Source organism: Physcomitrium patens, chromosome 5 (assembly GCF_059467195.1).
Source record: "Physcomitrium patens ecotype Gransden chromosome 5, ASM5946719v1, whole genome shotgun sequence".
Taxonomy (NCBI): domain Eukaryota; kingdom Viridiplantae; phylum Streptophyta; class Bryopsida; order Funariales; family Funariaceae; genus Physcomitrium; species Physcomitrium patens.
Window position 1 is genome coordinate 20,279,683 of NC_143414.1, and position 17,079 is coordinate 20,296,761.

The 17,079-nt window shown below is 34.2% G+C and overlaps 2 protein-coding genes across 5 annotated transcripts; both read left to right on the forward strand.

The window, feature by feature from the left end:
- The first annotated feature begins 409 nt into the window (after positions 1-409).
- Positions 410-4,656, forward strand: LOC149989333 (C2 domain-containing protein At1g53590-like). Of its 4 annotated transcripts, none has more exons than XR_016503164.1 (10): positions 410-577; positions 1,297-1,371; positions 1,531-1,680; positions 2,301-2,399; positions 2,542-2,661; positions 3,043-3,189; positions 3,404-3,445; positions 3,737-3,806; positions 4,131-4,204; positions 4,525-4,543. XR_016503164.1 is itself a non-coding variant. In XM_090250836.1 (10 exons), the coding sequence occupies exons 1-9, from the start codon at positions 410-412 to the stop codon at positions 4,159-4,161; spliced, it is 894 nt and encodes a 297-aa protein (XP_090106962.1). In that variant the 3' UTR covers positions 4,162-4,204; positions 4,525-4,656. The 4 variants fall into 4 exon arrangements, 3 of the variants coding, with proteins under 3 accessions (XP_090106962.1, XP_090106965.1, XP_090106964.1); XM_090250836.1 differs by having other exon boundaries at positions 3,737-3,798; positions 4,525-4,656; XM_090250839.1 differs by lacking the exon at positions 4,525-4,543 and having other exon boundaries at positions 4,131-4,221.
- Positions 4,139-6,823, forward strand: LOC149989334 (uncharacterized). The gene is made up of 4 exons (XM_090250835.1): positions 4,139-4,220; positions 4,569-4,711; positions 5,129-5,318; positions 5,578-6,823. Exons 3-4 carry the CDS (start codon positions 5,238-5,240, stop codon positions 6,430-6,432), a joined length of 936 nt encoding a protein of 311 aa, XP_090106961.1. The 5' UTR covers positions 4,139-4,220; positions 4,569-4,711; positions 5,129-5,237; the 3' UTR covers positions 6,433-6,823.
- Positions 6,824-17,079: the final 10,256 nt, after the last annotated feature.

Here is a 17,079-nt window from a genome sequence, read left to right on the forward strand (position 1 = left end):
CCTCTTGGGCTTGGCTTGTCATGGATTTGTTTTTAGTTTGGTGTGTTAAGCAATCAAACTCTAGAGATCTCGTCATTTACGGTGGGAAACCGCGGTCCAGAACTTGGTAGAAGGCTCTATTCCTCCTCTCTGACGATCCCAACACTTTGGTGTGGGAATGATGTACAGTAGTCCAGGGTACGTCGCATCCCTCATTTAACTCCATAGCCCGAGTAGACTCTGTCCATGCTTGGGTGCAATCTGAAATATCGGCGCATTCTAGTTCCAAGGTTGGCAGTTAAACACAAGCAGGAACTGTTGTATTGAAGGCGGTGGCGGGAATGGTGGTACAAGGTGGTGGAATTGGGGTTGGAGGAACTTAGAGAGGGGATGCGTTGAGTTAGGAGCTTGGGCTAAGGCATCAGGAGGCATGGTGAACTCAGCGGAGACCGAAAAGAAGTCTGAGCCAGCAAATGCCATGGGCGCGGCTCGTTTCTTATTGTTCCTGGTGCTGGTGGTCGTCACCACGTGGCTGTTCTTGCCTGTCAGCCTATTAGGATTCATCTGTTTGTGCAGCTTCATCGTCCTCGTCATCAAGGTGCAAATTCGTGTATCCTATCAGAAGCTTGTCTGGATGATTATGCAAGTGCGTGACGTTTGTATCTATGGGCACAGTACGAAAAGGATGCTGTTCTTGACACGTTTATGAGCCCAAAAATTGTTTATGCAAATATCCTGCTAATGTAATTCTTGGAACTTGAGCACATCAATCTTCCCCGGGTACCATGGGCTGCTGTAGGGGTCGTAACCAATAGTTGATGCAACTATAAGTTGTTGGGGGTGCCTGATTTTAAGGTTATTAATGCAAGGGAGGTTCTGATACCCATATTACCGAACTTACCCAAACTTGCATGGAGTTTGATTTGATTGGGGGCTGAACGATTTCCCAACGTGCGAGCGAGAATTGGCAAATCTGAATAGAGTGCCGAGTCTTTCCAGTTGTAGGTGGCACCTTCGACGTAGATGAAAATACGTGTTTCTGACCACACCACCTGATAGATGGCTTATGATTGTATTCAGGCAACTGTGATAGATTTCTTGGTACGAGAGAACACATCTGAATTGGGGCACGAGAGAATACACCTCAATTGGGGCACGAGAGAATGTTGCTGTTTCACTTGCTTTCATCCGTGTTTATGGTCTTGACGCCCCTTCGTAGGCTCATATTGGGTTCTTGCTCATTTCCAAGGAGACCTTGGCTTACATCCACAGGTTACACTGTTTGACATGTGTGCCGTGTCATCGTCCATGAGTTAGGAAGAAGTACGATACCGGGCGGAAGAACGAAGTCGAATGGATGACGCAGAGCGGAGCAGGGTCAATAAAAAACGGGTACAATGTCAATCCCCTTGAACGGCGATGTAAAAAACAGTCCTTGTGAGGAAGTCAGCAGTCATCTGAGCTTGGCTTAGTCCAAGAATTCTATTCTGGTTCGCATCCATCTTCGGACATTTTGACAATCTTTTCCGTAATCATATTTGGCTGCTGCAGACATGTGAGGAGGGAGAGTCATTAAGATGGCTAAACGAGGGCATGAAGAGAATATGGCCGATGAGCACGGAGTTTGCATCAACTTATTTTTTTGGTCCAATGGCTTCGACGTTTCTAGATAAATACAAGCCTCGGGGGTCGGGGTTGGTGGTATGTAACCCTCAACGTCATGTCGCAGAAAGCACATTGTCGATCGCCTGCGTGAAAGAAACACTGCACTAAACACAATGTCTGTAACTTCTATGCTTTCATCGTGATGGGACAGGAGGATGTAGAGAGCGCGAGAGAGAGGGAGGATGCGTGCGCCTCAAAGAGATGCGCAGGCCTTTTTGCATACGCAGTGTCTTTGCCATCCAACTGCGATGTTTTTCAAAGTTCTTAGAAAAGAAGTGCTGGTTCCTTTAGCTACTGCCTCTGTTGATATTGACGATTATGTGATATGAAATTGTGTGACATCGTTCAAGATGTTTTAGATATGCTCGGTTCTGTTACTTCTGTAGCTTCTCATGAATCATTTCAGCTCGTTGAGAATAGCATACTAATCAAGTTGCTACAATCGGTATAACATATGGTATCCCTCTTCAGCCAATGCTAGACAGTCTGTTGTTGCTTGGCTTCTCAGAGCGCCAGCAATTGGGTTAGTATGCAGGTGAAGGCCTAAAAGAGCTTATAGGTTGTTGCCTTTGCTTCTGAACAAGTCTCAAGGTAGTCGTTCAACCGAAACTCTGATGTGATTGGGTAATGTTCGGACAAACATCCGCATGTGGCAGGAAGCGACGATAGATGTCAGCACTTTGTGCCTTGGAAACACGCCACCAGAGTTCTATTGCATTCAGACGCTTGAGCAATCTATGGATGGTTATGATGTGGTGAGCTTCCACTGCAATTGGCCTGATCTTTGATTCGTAGTGGTTTGCGTGCGTGCTGCACCGAACACGGAGACTCAGGACGACTTATTCGGTTTTGTCATGAAATCCATCCGTTCACTAACATCTTGATCTGCTTGAATAGGCATACGAGGCAAGGATGGTATTCCATGCCGATGAGCGCATGACTGCTCAGATGAAGGTAGTTCTGAATTTTTTAGGGACGTACAATATCTACATCTCAGGTCTGCGAATTGAGGGAACGGTGTGTAATGGTTCTTGACCATCTCCGTGTTCGACAGTAATCATGGCACAATGTTCCCCTTGTCTTGTATTGGCATGCTGCTTCTGCACCAACTTCTTTTGTTCCGCTCGCAAAAAAAATGAGATGAGGAATCAGACCTGCAATCATAGTCCTGTTTTAGGTGTTATCATGAAGGCAGCTTGTGCTGTCAACTGGCGACCAAATTCTTTTCTCAAACTTTCAGATTTGATCCTGTACAAAGTCTGAGTTTGGCAGCCTCTTGGCGGTACTGAAAGAACATTATACCTTGCAAGAGTAGCATAACTCATTTTAATAATGGGACCATTCGTGTTCAGAGTTTGTCCAAACGCTTTAACAAGTCATAGCTGTGCGAGATTGCAGGTCAGGATATCAGCGAAGTTTCTGAAAGGTTGGCCATTTGTCAAGCAAGTGCGCTTCTGCTTCAAAACTAAGCCTGAAACTGTAGACGTGAAATATGGGTTTAAGTTCCTTCGTGACGTGAGGAATGGCTATGTAAAGCAGCGAGTGGTAAGTTCACAGGTTACGTATCCTGTCTGCGTGTTTCGATTCTTGTGCAAACATTCACACGTTACCCTCCTTTGATACTACATTCCTGAGGTTTTGGTAAATCCTGGTTCAACACAATGTTGTGCAAGCGCAAAGTCAATTATCATTGGTAATTTGGGTCAAGGAGAGTACTCGAATTGAAGAACCCTCAGCGATTTTTGGACTGGTTCATCAGGATAGGGTGCTGCGTAAGGTATTGGAGGATTGCTTTGTTGAGGTGAACCACAACTTCTTATGTTTCACGCTTGCAGCAACTTTTCACTTTTGATGCAGCTCGTATCAATGGGTTTTTCTTTGTAGCAATTCAGCCTTGGGCATGTGCAGCTGTTCTGTCTTCTATTTGTTTTGCTCTAGCGTCTTCTGTATTTGTATCTGTCCCTCAACGCTTACTCAGTGTCCAATTTTCAGCAATATGAGACACGACCGTTTCGTACGGCACAGTAATCATGTCTTGCAGTCGTTCTTCAAAAGTCGTGAACTCACTTTAATACTACTCGCACCTGTGCAGCCGAACTACTTAGAGGTGGACGTCGATGCAATAGCAGGGAAGTTCTTTTCTGATTCAACAATGTAAGAAAGTAAGCCTCACGATGGAACTGGCTGCACATTTGCCCAAGGTTATTGCGTTACAAATTGTTGAAAAAGTGCTGACATAATCCACACTAAATCAACGAGAAGACTGTCTTCAAGTGTTCTATGGATTTTGGGATTGTAACGCTTTGCGTAGGTATTCATTCGGGTGTCTTAGCACTTAGTACCCAAATCGTGGAGGGACTACTCATGATTACCATGAGGTTCCACCCTTCAAAAGCACCTCTTAGGAACACTGCATTGTCTGAGAGTCTTCTAAGAGGAGGCTGTTTCTGACATGAAGGAAATCGATGTTACATTGCATCTGGCAGGTGCAGCAGGGATTTCCAGAGAAGGGAATAAGGCCGCTTTTATGGTGGAAATCTTCGGCGCTACAAATCTCAAGGTCTCTGACGGGAATAGTGAGTATCTCTGTGTATTTGCTTAACTTCCATTTTGTAGTCGTCGGTGATTAAAAGTAGTAGTTTTCCAGGCGTGTCCTCCAGCATAGACGTGGTTTGAGGTCTTACAAACGACTGGACGGTTATGAGAATCCATGTTTGTATGTTACACTTGAAGTTTTAGTGTTGCGTATGGCCTTTCAAGTGCACCGTCCATTTGAGTTACATTCTTTGACAATTTCCATTAAGAAAAACCGGGTGGACACGTGGAAAACGCTCCATCGTTTTGCTTTACCCCTGTGACCTTATTGTGAGTTGTCCACAGAGCTTCCTTACCCGATCGTGGTCGTGCAATTTGGGACCCACCAGGAAAGGAAAACTGGAGTTAGCCACCAAACACTAAATCCAACGTGGGAAAAGGAAGAACATGAATTCTTCATCGAAAGCTGGGGCAGGTCAAATTTTCTAGTTTTGAAAGTGAAAAACGTGATTGAACCTTCCACGGAGCTTGGGTATGTTTCCTTCTCTGCCTAACTGAAGCTTATCGTGGATGTAGAATCTATTCAAAGAGTCGGTGGGGTTTGGGAGGCTGCGAGTATGTATCATACATTTTGTCAAATCTCACACCTGACAACATGAACCTCGACAATCAAACAAGTAGGAGGTTTGTCCACCTTATGTTTTCGTTCATGGGTCCTGTATCGGCCTTTATTCAGATTGTGAGTGGACGGCGAACTTCTTCGAATGCTGAAACAGCGCCTTGATTTGCACGATGTCCGATCTTCGTGCTAGGCGCTAGCGAAGTTGTTTTTGTTTGTGTACCCTGAATATAATGGTTCATTCGTAAACTTGATGTTTTGTCCCGTTCCGAAGCATTCCTAGTTCGGCATGGAACTGCAAAGTGATGTATTTGCTTTGCTGTTGCTCAGGTTCGTCGTCGTTGCTGTCAATGAGTATAAAAAAAATCCCTACCATAAATTTGATGAGCCCTTCGTTTGCAACGATCCAATACCAGGCCGCTTACGATTCGCCATCACCATGAAACACTCTGACCCCCTTCATACGGTTGACGAACCACGCCCGAGCAATGCTGGGGCCGAGGCCGAGGCTGAGACTGAGGTACTGCAGCTGTTACTCGAAATTTGTAAACCGCTGTAGATTGCTGAGGGCCAGACGAGTTGCCGATCAGTTCTGTCATTTACCACTTCGTCGGTGCAACCGCAGCGGGCTGTTTTTCCCGCACGAACTTCCTCCATTTATTGCGTGTCCTGTCGGCGATTGGTTCATCTGAAGTGGATTTCTCTTTCTTTGCCCTAACCATCCGGGAGTAGGTCGATAGTCTTCTTCATCGTAAAGCCAGTTTTTCCCTGTGGTGCAGGCTATGGCGCGGACTGTCCCATTGGAGATTATGGCCAGTAATGCAGCTGTTGGTTACGAGTCACCCTCCGCTGCTACGACGTCGAAGTTGAGGAGGTCTAGCAGTTATACAGACTTAAAAAGGGTGCCGTGGAGGTCGTATATTATGAAACCAGGCAAGGGAAGGAAAGCAAAGCACGGCAACGAAACGGCAGAGATAGAACAGCCACAGGCTGCCACTAGAGAGGCTCGTGGGAAGCGTGAGATTGTTGACATGCCCTCTGAATGGTATCCCGTTGGTGCCATCGCCATTTGTCGTCCAGGACCGTCGGTGCCTTCGCAGGACATTAACGCAACAACGATCAAACCCAAATCACCTGAAGTTGACGAAAATGGTGCGCACCGACATGAACGGCCAGAGCGGAGGGCCCCGGAGGTAACCCGAGTGATAGACGCACCCAGAGAAGGTCGGCTTGAGCCCATGAACATTTCGTCGAATTTAGTGGATAATCTGCAATTGAATCGACCTGAGCAGTTCGAAGGTGCAGGTGCAACGCCAGGAGTACGGGATTCTGGAAGCCAAGTCTCGCTTTCCTTGAGTGGCCCTCAGGATGAAACAGTTGTGGCCAATGTGGACAAGACACTCATCATTGGTGCAAACGTTCAACGGCCTGATTCCAAATTGCCATTGCAACACCCAGAAAAGCCCCCTGGGAGCAATGAAACTTGGAAGCAGAAACTTAAAAAATTGAAGAAGTCGTGTGTGAACCGTATAACGAAAAAGAATAAGAAGAAAGGTGATGCTTCGAATGGAGTAGATCCCCGTTCTGGGAAGCTGGGACGCACCAGCGGCGATCCTGCACAGGTGTTTCACTGAGATTAAGACGAGGGTACACCATTAACGGGATTCGCGTCTACCGAAACTACTGGTCCGAGTCGCATGACTAGCAATGGCGGTGCGCCTGGGAGTGCACATGGAAACACTAACGTGCAGGGCAAAGTCAATGCCGGCACTGATAGCGGTGCTCCAGGTAGCCAGTCCGACAGACGTACTTCGGCAGGCGGACGGATGAAGGACGTTTGAGGTCGCATGGGTCGGTCTTCGCAGCCCGAGTCTTCACCGCTGCAGTAATGGAGTTCAAAGTCGATATATATTAGCGGTTGATACGGTTTTTTTAGACCAATATCAATAGCTGGAATGTGAGAGTGGTCAGAGTTTCTGACTTGTAATATCAGACCAGTGCGTGCAAGATGCGTTGCCATTTTCAGAGGAGGTGTGGCACCTACGCCTTCGTGATTGTTGTTTGCATGAGTTCCTACGCTGTCTAGCTCCTCATCATCCAGCGGTGGAGGAGTCTTTGTTCGTATTTAAGCCCCATTTGATCACCACCACGCCGCAGTTGAGGGCTCAACAGCCCTCCGCAGTTGCAGGGGAACGACTAAACTGTTCTCACCTGCGAACGGTATCATCGAATTCTCAATATTGGAAAGTTCCGACTCAACAAAGCATTGGACCTTTCGCGGCGTTCCTGACCCATCCAAATCTTGCGTTTCGCTACTATCCACATGGACAGGAGTCTTCCACCGACAGTTCATGGAATGTAGGAGTCGTCGTGCACACCTCGCAGCAGGGAATCTCAAATTACCAGCCAGCCAGCGAAACCGGGCGCAAAGCTTCTGGGCGTGGCTCGACAGGAGCTGTGTAAGGGCGAACCGTGATCATCAAGTCGAACAGTGAACTGGCAGAGCACAGACACGGAGACGAAGCAGATTACAAAAGCCAGTTTGGAGCCGTCGAGTGTAGAAGAGACTGCATCGAAGCACCGTCCATCTCGCGGGGACATGACAAGACAGCTCAGATTCATCACGGGATGACGAGTTGGCGTAGAAGTTCAGTGTCTTCTGCACCTATACAAACTTCTATGCAAGTTAGCCACATGCTAATTATGGCATTGCCGGCAGAAGCCAAGTGTACAACCTGCTTGGTAGAAGAAAGAAGAAAGAGATGGTGATTGTACCAAGTATAACAATTTCTCACACTTCACGTTATTTCATCATGCGTGACCCCCAAGCACAAGAAAAGTGCACAATTCCGTAGCATGACCACAAAGGCAGTTAGTGGTTTTTAAGATGATCCTTCATTGCCATGCAAACAACTCACTCCATCTATGCATGGTTTCATTTACTATATTTTCATATCTTGCATCAGTTGTGGATGTGAACTTTAATCTGTGTTTTAGGTTATGTTTATTGTGTGTTTGTTTGAACATCATGTAATAATGATATTTATAATATCTTTGCTATCTTTTGTTGTCGGTATATTTTTGAAATGCAAATTGCAATAATCATTCATTCAAGTCACTACAACACCAAGATGTACTTCAAAGATTGGAGAGGTTGAAATTGTAAAAGGTTGTATTGGATTCTAAAAATACTACCATAGTATTAGAATAAATTTGGTTAAAACAAACATGTAAAACCTTCTACAAAATGTAATGGTTTAGAAACATATAGTTTAGGGCATTCTACAAAGATAAATTACATAATCAACTGATATTGAAGAATATATTTATTATTTTTATGCATTTCAACAATAATCAATATTCTTCAATGAACCATAATTTTTTGCTCCTATGTATTATTAATGTGATTCTTGGCATCTCAAATGAAAAGAAATGATGAAATTTTAATTTTTTTTGTTTTATTTTTTATTGATTTATCTATAAAATTCTTATTGTCTTATTTCTTAGGCATCAATCAATGTACTTATTTTATGTCAAATTTTTCTTTGTTTTTCTAAAGAAGGCAATTTTGTTAGATAATCTCATTTTTTTAACAAATTGTTATAAGTATTACAAAAACATTATAATAAGATGACACCTTTGTGTTATATTGAAAAAACTTTGATTTTTGTCCTTCTTTGATATATATTTTTATTCTTATGGTGTATATTATAATAATATATATGTTTTTATTTTAATTTGTTTATATATCCTATTTTCTTGAATTTATTACTATTGAGATTAATTAAGTTTGCTCACATACACCACTTTATAATACATCTTAATATGTAATTTATTTTATTTTGTAGTATGTCTTGTAGAAAGTAGTACATCCTTAATTATATATAATTACATATTGCGGATTGACATTTGATACATGATAACATAATTTGGAGGTATTTGAGATTTATCTCTTAATCTTGGCTATACTTGTCACCAACATATATAATAACTTAGATAAGAAGTATTAGGTAGAAGGTTAATGAAGGTAGTTTTAATAATATATTGTAGAAAAGCTTCTTTGAAGCTTTATAGATACAGATTTGGCTTTATATATATTAATAGTTGATTGATAGATTATAATTTGGCCAACAAGTTGTCCATATATTACACATATTGGTCATATGGTGGACATATTAGAACCTTGTCTTGTAAATTAGACACATGTCTCACAAGTTGGATACATATTGGAAGTCCTATAGAATGTTGTCATATAATTCATAATTATAGAATATATATGGAAGCATGAGTGAAGCCTTCTGCGTTCTAGTCAATGTGTTTCTTGTTCTTAGTCTTGTTCTAAAAGTCTCTAATCTTCTTATCTTTTGCAATAGCCAATCTAGTTTCAATATTATACCATCTATAAGTGATTTTTCATCTTTTTGGAGTAAAAAAAAGAATGTATTAAGTGTTTTATTGTTTATAATTTGAATACTTGAGAATTTGACAAGAATCCTAATTCATCATTTCTATTTTTTTAGAAGTGAAAAGATTATCCTATTGCTTTTATTATATTTTTGAAGATATAAAAATAAAAAATAAAAAATAAAAAATCTATGGATGTTTTATTTGACAAAAGTAAAAATAGATTTATAACTATTACAAATATTTATAAGCTTGTCAATACTTTTAGGGTAGAAACTTCATGTATTTCTAATATTAACCATAAAAGTATTATTCTTAGGCCTATAGAAGAAATCAATAATGAAGTTCAATGTCTATGCTAATAAGTTGTGGACTTAAGCAAAGCAAGTAGATCAATTTTACAATTGAATCCGAGAAGTTTTACTACTATAAATAAGAAAGAGAAACAAAGATCAATATATAAGAGAAGTTTGAAAAAATGAGATCAAAATTTTAAAGATTTTGATTACAAGTGAAGCTATATTTAAAGTTGCATCATTTCCAATACCTAGATAGATTTACTTTAGTTGGATTCATAGTTGTACTATTTTTTGGAAGTGCTCTCATTTGGTTTGCACCTTTGATTGGAATGGATTTACAACTCCTCTGTATTTTAAATTCATTCTTAGAAGTATTTGTAGCCACATTCAAAAAAAAGTGATAAAAAAAGAATAAAAAATATCAAAATTCTATGTTGACAATAAAGGTCACATTTAGCCACCATATATGTTGTTAAATTCTTAAAACTTTATTTGCAATGTAGATCAAAATGACAAAATCCTTATCAATCAATTTTAATATGGATTAAAAGATAATCTCAAAGATTTATTATTGACAATGTGGAGAGCAAATTAATTGAAATAATTTATTGCTCAAGCCATTGCATGCAACAATTGACTTTTTGAAAGATGCTAAGAACAAAAAATTGGTTGAAGAAGAATAAATCAAGTTATGACAAAAACATCTAAATTTTTAGAAATTTTGATATCAAGGCTAAAACCTATGCAAATTGATATGGAACTTTTTAAACCTCTCACTAAATAATTAAAGACTCAACATTGATAAGAAAAATTGTCCTTATATTGTGGAGAACTTAAGCACATTAGTGAACATAATTTGAAGAAAAAACACAATCACAAATAAAGAACATGGTTGATAAAGAAGATGATGTATTAAAAAACAAGTTTGCCTAGCTACAAAAGACATTGTGCGGCTAAAATCTTATACAATATCCACTAAAGGTCCTATTTCTTTTTTACATTCTTTATCTTATTTTATAATAGATGTTTGTTTATGACCAAAAAATTTCAAAGTCTTTGTCCTATTAGAATTAAGAGCTTCAACTTGTTTTATAGACAAAGACTTTTTTGAAATATACAATTTATTTTTAATCGTGAATGCTAAGTCCATACATGTAGAAGTCATAGATGATTGTTTATATATTTTTGGGGATGTTACCATGAAACTTTTTTATTGTATATAGTAGCTAATAGATATAATAGCTTAATAATATTTAATATTATTAGCTCTCTTTTATAATCTAATTATTTAAAAATTATTATGGATAAAAAAGTATAATCCTCAAATTAATTAGATTTTTTGTAACTTTCATTGTTTTTGTAATTTTATCCAAAATTCTATTATCAAAGTAAGAAGTCATAAGTTTTATACAACCAAATCTTTAATAGTAAATACAAGAGCTTTCATGCATGTTGCAAAATAATAGTCATCTTTTACTATTTATTCCACATCTATTTTTGATAACAAAAAGAATTTGAAGTGCATTCTAAGCCAATATCAAGATTGTTAAGAATTTTTTGAGAAGAAAAATGTATATATTCTTCCAAAGCATTGTTCTTAGGATTTTTCAATTAATCTTCAAGAAGGAGTTCAATTTCCATTTGGACAAATCAATAGCTTATTACATAATAAAATGGCTACATTGAAAAGAACCTAGCTAAGAATTTTAAACACCATTCAAAATCTCTACTAAAAGTTTCCATCTCATTTGTGAAGAATAAAGATAGATTACTACCAATGTGTGTGGGTTATCAAAGATTTAATAAAATCACTATTAAAAATAAGTATTATCTATTTTTTATTTTAATATTTTTTTAATTAATTGAATCAAGCAAAGATTTATATCAAAATAGATCTACAAGGATCATACTATTTAGTAGGCATTAAAAAAAGAGACTGTAGAAGATTGTGTTTTAAACTAGGTATGAGCATTTGAATATAATGTCATATCATTTGCACTTGTAAATACACATGTTGCTTTTCAATATCTAATGCATGATATATTTTGAAAGTTTTTAGATGATTTTTTAAAATTTTTTTATCTAAATAACATTTTAATCTACTCTAAGAATACAAAAGAGCATGAACTTCATATTTGTTGTATGTTACAAAAACTTCGTAATGCAAGACTATATGCTAGGATGGAGAAGTTTTTATTTTATACAAGTCAAGTTGATTTCTTTAAATACATTATTTCAAATGATAATCTTGTATATTTGACTTGTAAAGATAAATTTGATTAAAATGAAGAAGTAGAAATATCATTTTAAGCTTTAAATATATATTTTTTTCTTTTGCATCAATCTTGTATTAAGTTGAATTTTATAAAGTATTTTTTTATAAAAAAATAGGTGCAATATTATCATAGATAAGAATAGATGATAAAATTTATTTAGTAGTTTTTAATTAATTTTTTTCAATAGCCATAATCAACTATAAGATCCACTACAAATTTATTTTTACAATTGTGGATTCATTTCAAAAAAATTTATTACTAGTCCAATCACCATGTATACGAATTATAAGAATCTTGAGTATTTTGTGTCAATACCTATTTTATATTGTTTCCAAGCTTATTGGAGCATGTCTTTGTCAAGCTTTGAATTCAAAAGCATATACTTGTAATATAAACAACAACTTATTAAATGCCTTTTCTAGATGTTCTTATTTTGTACCAAAAGAAGAAGACTCATCTTTGGATCAATGAGAAATGATGCTTTTAAGGCTAGAAGAATATCATCTTTAAGAAATAAAATTAATATTGATTATTGATTCAACTTTTCTTAAGCAATTTTAATCAAATACGTCCTTAAATTTTCTTTTGTATAACATTGAAAATAATTTATCTAAATTTTATGATACTTATAAGTTTTAATTTTAAAAAAAACTACTCAATTTTAATGGACACTTATATGTTTTAAAAGGTGAAGCACAACTATGTGTTCTTCAAGTCCATTATAATTTTTCTAGATACAAAACATTTGAGATACAACAAGATTTTGGAACTAATATCTAGAAATTTTTGGTGGCCTTACATGTGGAATGTAGTCAAAAAATTTGTACAATCATATGATTTTTGTTCAAGAGCAAAAACTTCTTATCATCAACCTTATGGACTTTTTCAGCCATCACATATACTCAAATAACCATGGTCTTCCATTTCAATGGATTTTATCATAGATCTTTTTATTTCAAATTTTTATGATTATATATTTATGATAGTAAATTATTTTACTAAAATGACACCTTTTATACTACATAAAAAATCTATCACTAGTAAAAAAATCACTAAATATTTTATTGAATTTTTTTTTTTTAATTATGGATTGCTAAAAATTATTTTATAAAATCAAAGGACTCAATTTGTATCAAGGTTTTAAAGAATATTTTGTAAAAATATTGAAGATAGATATAATTTTTTTTTACTTTCTATCCTCAAATAGATGAATAAACAAAATGAGTGAATTAAGTTATAGAATAATATTTAAAATATTTTATCAATTAAAATTAAGATGATTGGACAATATTTTTGGCATTAATAGAGTTGGCATAAAATAACATAATAAATTCTTCTATCCAAAAAATAATATATTTTACTAATTATATTTTTTATCCAATTATTTAATACTTTTGACTTCTCTATAGTTGATAATTCTATGGCAAAAAATTTGACAAATTATATATCAAAACTACATGCAACAAAGAAGCTACAATTAAATAAAGGTGCCATAAACATACATATTTATCTAGATAAGAAGTGCTAGGTAAAAGGTAAATATGAATAAATTTGATATTATCTTGTAGAAAAGCTTCTTAGAAGTTGCATAGATGGATATTTTATTCTATACATGTTTATGGTTGATTGATAGGTTAGAAATTAAGCCAACAAACTAGCTATGTATTGCACATGTAGGAAGCTTGTGGTACAAGCTAACAATATGGTGCACATATAAGAAACATGCCTTGAAATTTAAGACATGTGTGTTATAAATTCAATACATATTAGAGGTATTATAAAATGTTGCTACATAGCCTTAAGTTAGTTAGTATATATAGAAGCAAGAATGAAACCTTCTTCACTCTTGTCAATATCTTTTTCATCCTTGATCTTATTTTAAGACTTTTTAGTCTTCTTTTTTTTGACAATAGCCATTCTAGTTTAATATTATATCAACTTTGAGTGATTTTCTAGTCTTTTTAAGTAATATGAGAATGTATTGATTTTTTAGTTTTTTAAGATTCATGTCTTTGATAATTTGATAAGAGTTCCAATTGATTATTCGTGTTTTTTTTTTTTTTAGGAATGAGTGGATTATCCAACTTCTATTGTTATGTTTTGAAGGTTACAAATTATTAACCTTAAAATTGAAATTTATTTTTTTAATATTTATTAATTTTTTTAAACAAAGAAGATTTTTTTTTTTTTTGGAAAATTTTATTTGGCATTAGATCTTCCAGATTATCTTCTTTTAATTTGATCTATGAATTTATTTGAATTTTTTATAAAAGAAAAAATTATAGATGCTACTCTTGATAGAAGTGAGAATAGATTTGTAACTATTGCAGATCTTCATGAGCTTGTCAATACTCTTAGGATTAAAATTTCATGTATTTCTAATGTGAATCATAGAAGGATTATTTTTATGCCCATAAAAAAAAATCAACAATGAAGTTTAAAGATTATTCCAAGAAGTTGTCTAATTGAGAGAAGTAAGTAGATCAAGTTTATAATTGAAGGCAAGAAGCATTGTTTCTTAAAATTTGAAGGAGACAAGAATAAGTATATTGAAAAAATTTGACAGAATAAGATCAAAGTTTTAAAAGATACTACAATAAGTAAAGCTCTATCTAAGGTTGCATAATTTTCAATATCTTAATGGATTTACTCAAGATGGATTCATAAATATGCTTCAATTTAAAAATACTCTTTTTTGGTTTGTATCTTTGATAGAAAATGATGCACAACTGTTCTATGATTTGAATTCATTCTTGAAAGTGTTTAAAGTTATATTTGAAAAAAATTATTGAAAAGGGGTAGTAGAAATAAAACTCGTATCTTTACAATAAGGATCACATTCAACTACCATATATATTGTTGAATTCTATAACCTTGCTTGTGATGTGGATTGGAATGACAAAGCTTTTATCAATAAATTTTGATATGGATTAAAAGATAATATTAAGGATTTATTGTTGATGATGTTGAAAGCAAATTCATTAGAGCAATTTATTGCTTGAGCTATTGCATGCAATAATTAACTCATTAAAAGATGCTAAAAACAAAGATTTGGTTGAAGAAGTACAAGTCAAGTCATAGTAACAACTTTTAAATTTTTGGAAGCCCATTTATCTACGCTAGAGCCTTTGCAAATTGATTTGATATATTTTAAACTTTTCACTAAGCAAAAAAAGACTCAACATTGTTAAGAAGGTTTATACTTATATTGTAGAGAACCAGAGTTCATTCTTCAATATTGTTCAAAGAAGCAATTTAATCACAAAATAAACAGCATGGTTGTGGAAGAGGACGATGTTTTAAAAAATGATTTATTTTAGCTATAATAGAAGATGTACATTTTAAATTTTGTACAATATTTTGTGAAGATTTTATTCTTTCATCAAATTCTTTACTTTATTTTACAATAGAAGCTTTTTTAGGATCGAATAATCATAAAATTATTCCCTTATTAGATTTAAAAGCCATGACTTATTTTATAAATAAAGATTTTGTGTAAAAACAAGAATTATCTTTAGTCAAGAAAATTAAACCTTTGCATATAAAAGTTATCAATGATTGCTTGTTGTCCTTTGGAAATATTATCTATATAATATTTTTTTAAGATATAGCAATTAAAAATCATAATAGTATAGTAATATTTTATAAAAGATTATATTTATTTTTAATCTAATTTTTTAAAGAGTATAATGATTAGAGAAGTATAATCTTTAAATAGATTAGATTTCTTATAATCTTAGTTTTTTTAATAATTTAATCTAAGATTTTTCTTTTGAAATAGAAAACCATGACTCAATACAACCAAATCTTTATGGATATATACAAGAGATTTTATATATGCACTTAAAAAAAGGTTAGCTTTTGCTTTATATGTGACACCTATTTTCAATCAAAAAAATACTTTAAATAGTATTTCAAGCCAATATTTAGATTATCATGATATATTTAAGAAGAAGAATGTCAATATTCTTTCAAAACATCATCCATATAATTATTCCATTGATCTTAAAGAAAGAACTTAACTATAATTTAAACTAATCTATAGCTTATTAAAAAATAAGTTTGTTGCATTCAAAGAATACATTGATAAAAAATTGGCTAAGAATTTCATTTATTATTCTAAATCCCCAAAAATGGCCCTTATCTTATTTGTGAAGGAAAAAGATGGATCTCTATGGATTTGTGTAGATTATTAAGGACTCAATAATATTACCATAAAAAATAGGGATATTTTATCTTTCATTTTAAGACTTCTTGATTACTTTTATTAAACAAAGATCTATACAAAAAAAAATCTATGTAGAAGATATAATTTAATATGCTTCATAAAAAGATATGAATGAAAAATTGCATTTCAAACCATGTATGGGTATTTTGAATATACTATTATATCTTTTAGACTCATTATGTATTATCTACTTTTCAAAATTTAATAAATAATTTCTTTTGTGAATTTCTTAATGACTTTATTATTTATTATTTAGACAATATTTTAATCTTTTTTATGAACACAAAAAACATGAATTTTATATTTTTCATGTATTACAAAAACTAAGAAATGTAAGATTATGTATCAAGTTGCAAAAGTGTATATTTTAGACTAATTAAGATATATTATTTCAAATAGTAGCTTATGATGGATTCTAAGAAGGTCCAGACTATTATGAATTTGAAGGTTCCAAAAACAAAAAAAAAATCCAATGTTTATTGAAATTTGTCAATTATTATCAAATCTTTATCAAGAACTTTTCTCAAGTTATGGCTCTTCATACATATTTGGCATGTAAAGACAAATTTAAGTAGATTAAGAAGTTAAAGTATCTTTTAAAGCCTTCAAGACAATATTTATTTTTGGACCAAGCTTGTATAGCGTTGAATTTTTTTAAGTATTTTTTATAAAAATAGATACATCAAATTTTATTGTGAGTGTAGTGTTATTACAAATAGAAGTAAATAATAAGCTCCATCCAATAGCTTTTTATTTTAGAAAATATTTAGTAGCGTATATCATCTATAAGATCTACAATAAAAAACTTCTTATAATCATGGATTCATTTCAAGAATAGTATCATTATCTAAAATGCTCTTTTAATCTAGTCATTATATATATGGATTATAAGAATCTTGAATATTTCATAATAGCATGTGTTTTGAATTGTTGCCAAGATCATTGAAGCATGTCTTTATTAAGATTTTATTTTAAAATCACTTATCAATCCAAAAAATAATAAGAATTATCAGATATCTTTTCTAGATATTTTTATCTTGCATCAAAATAAAAAGATGTAGATTTTGATTAATA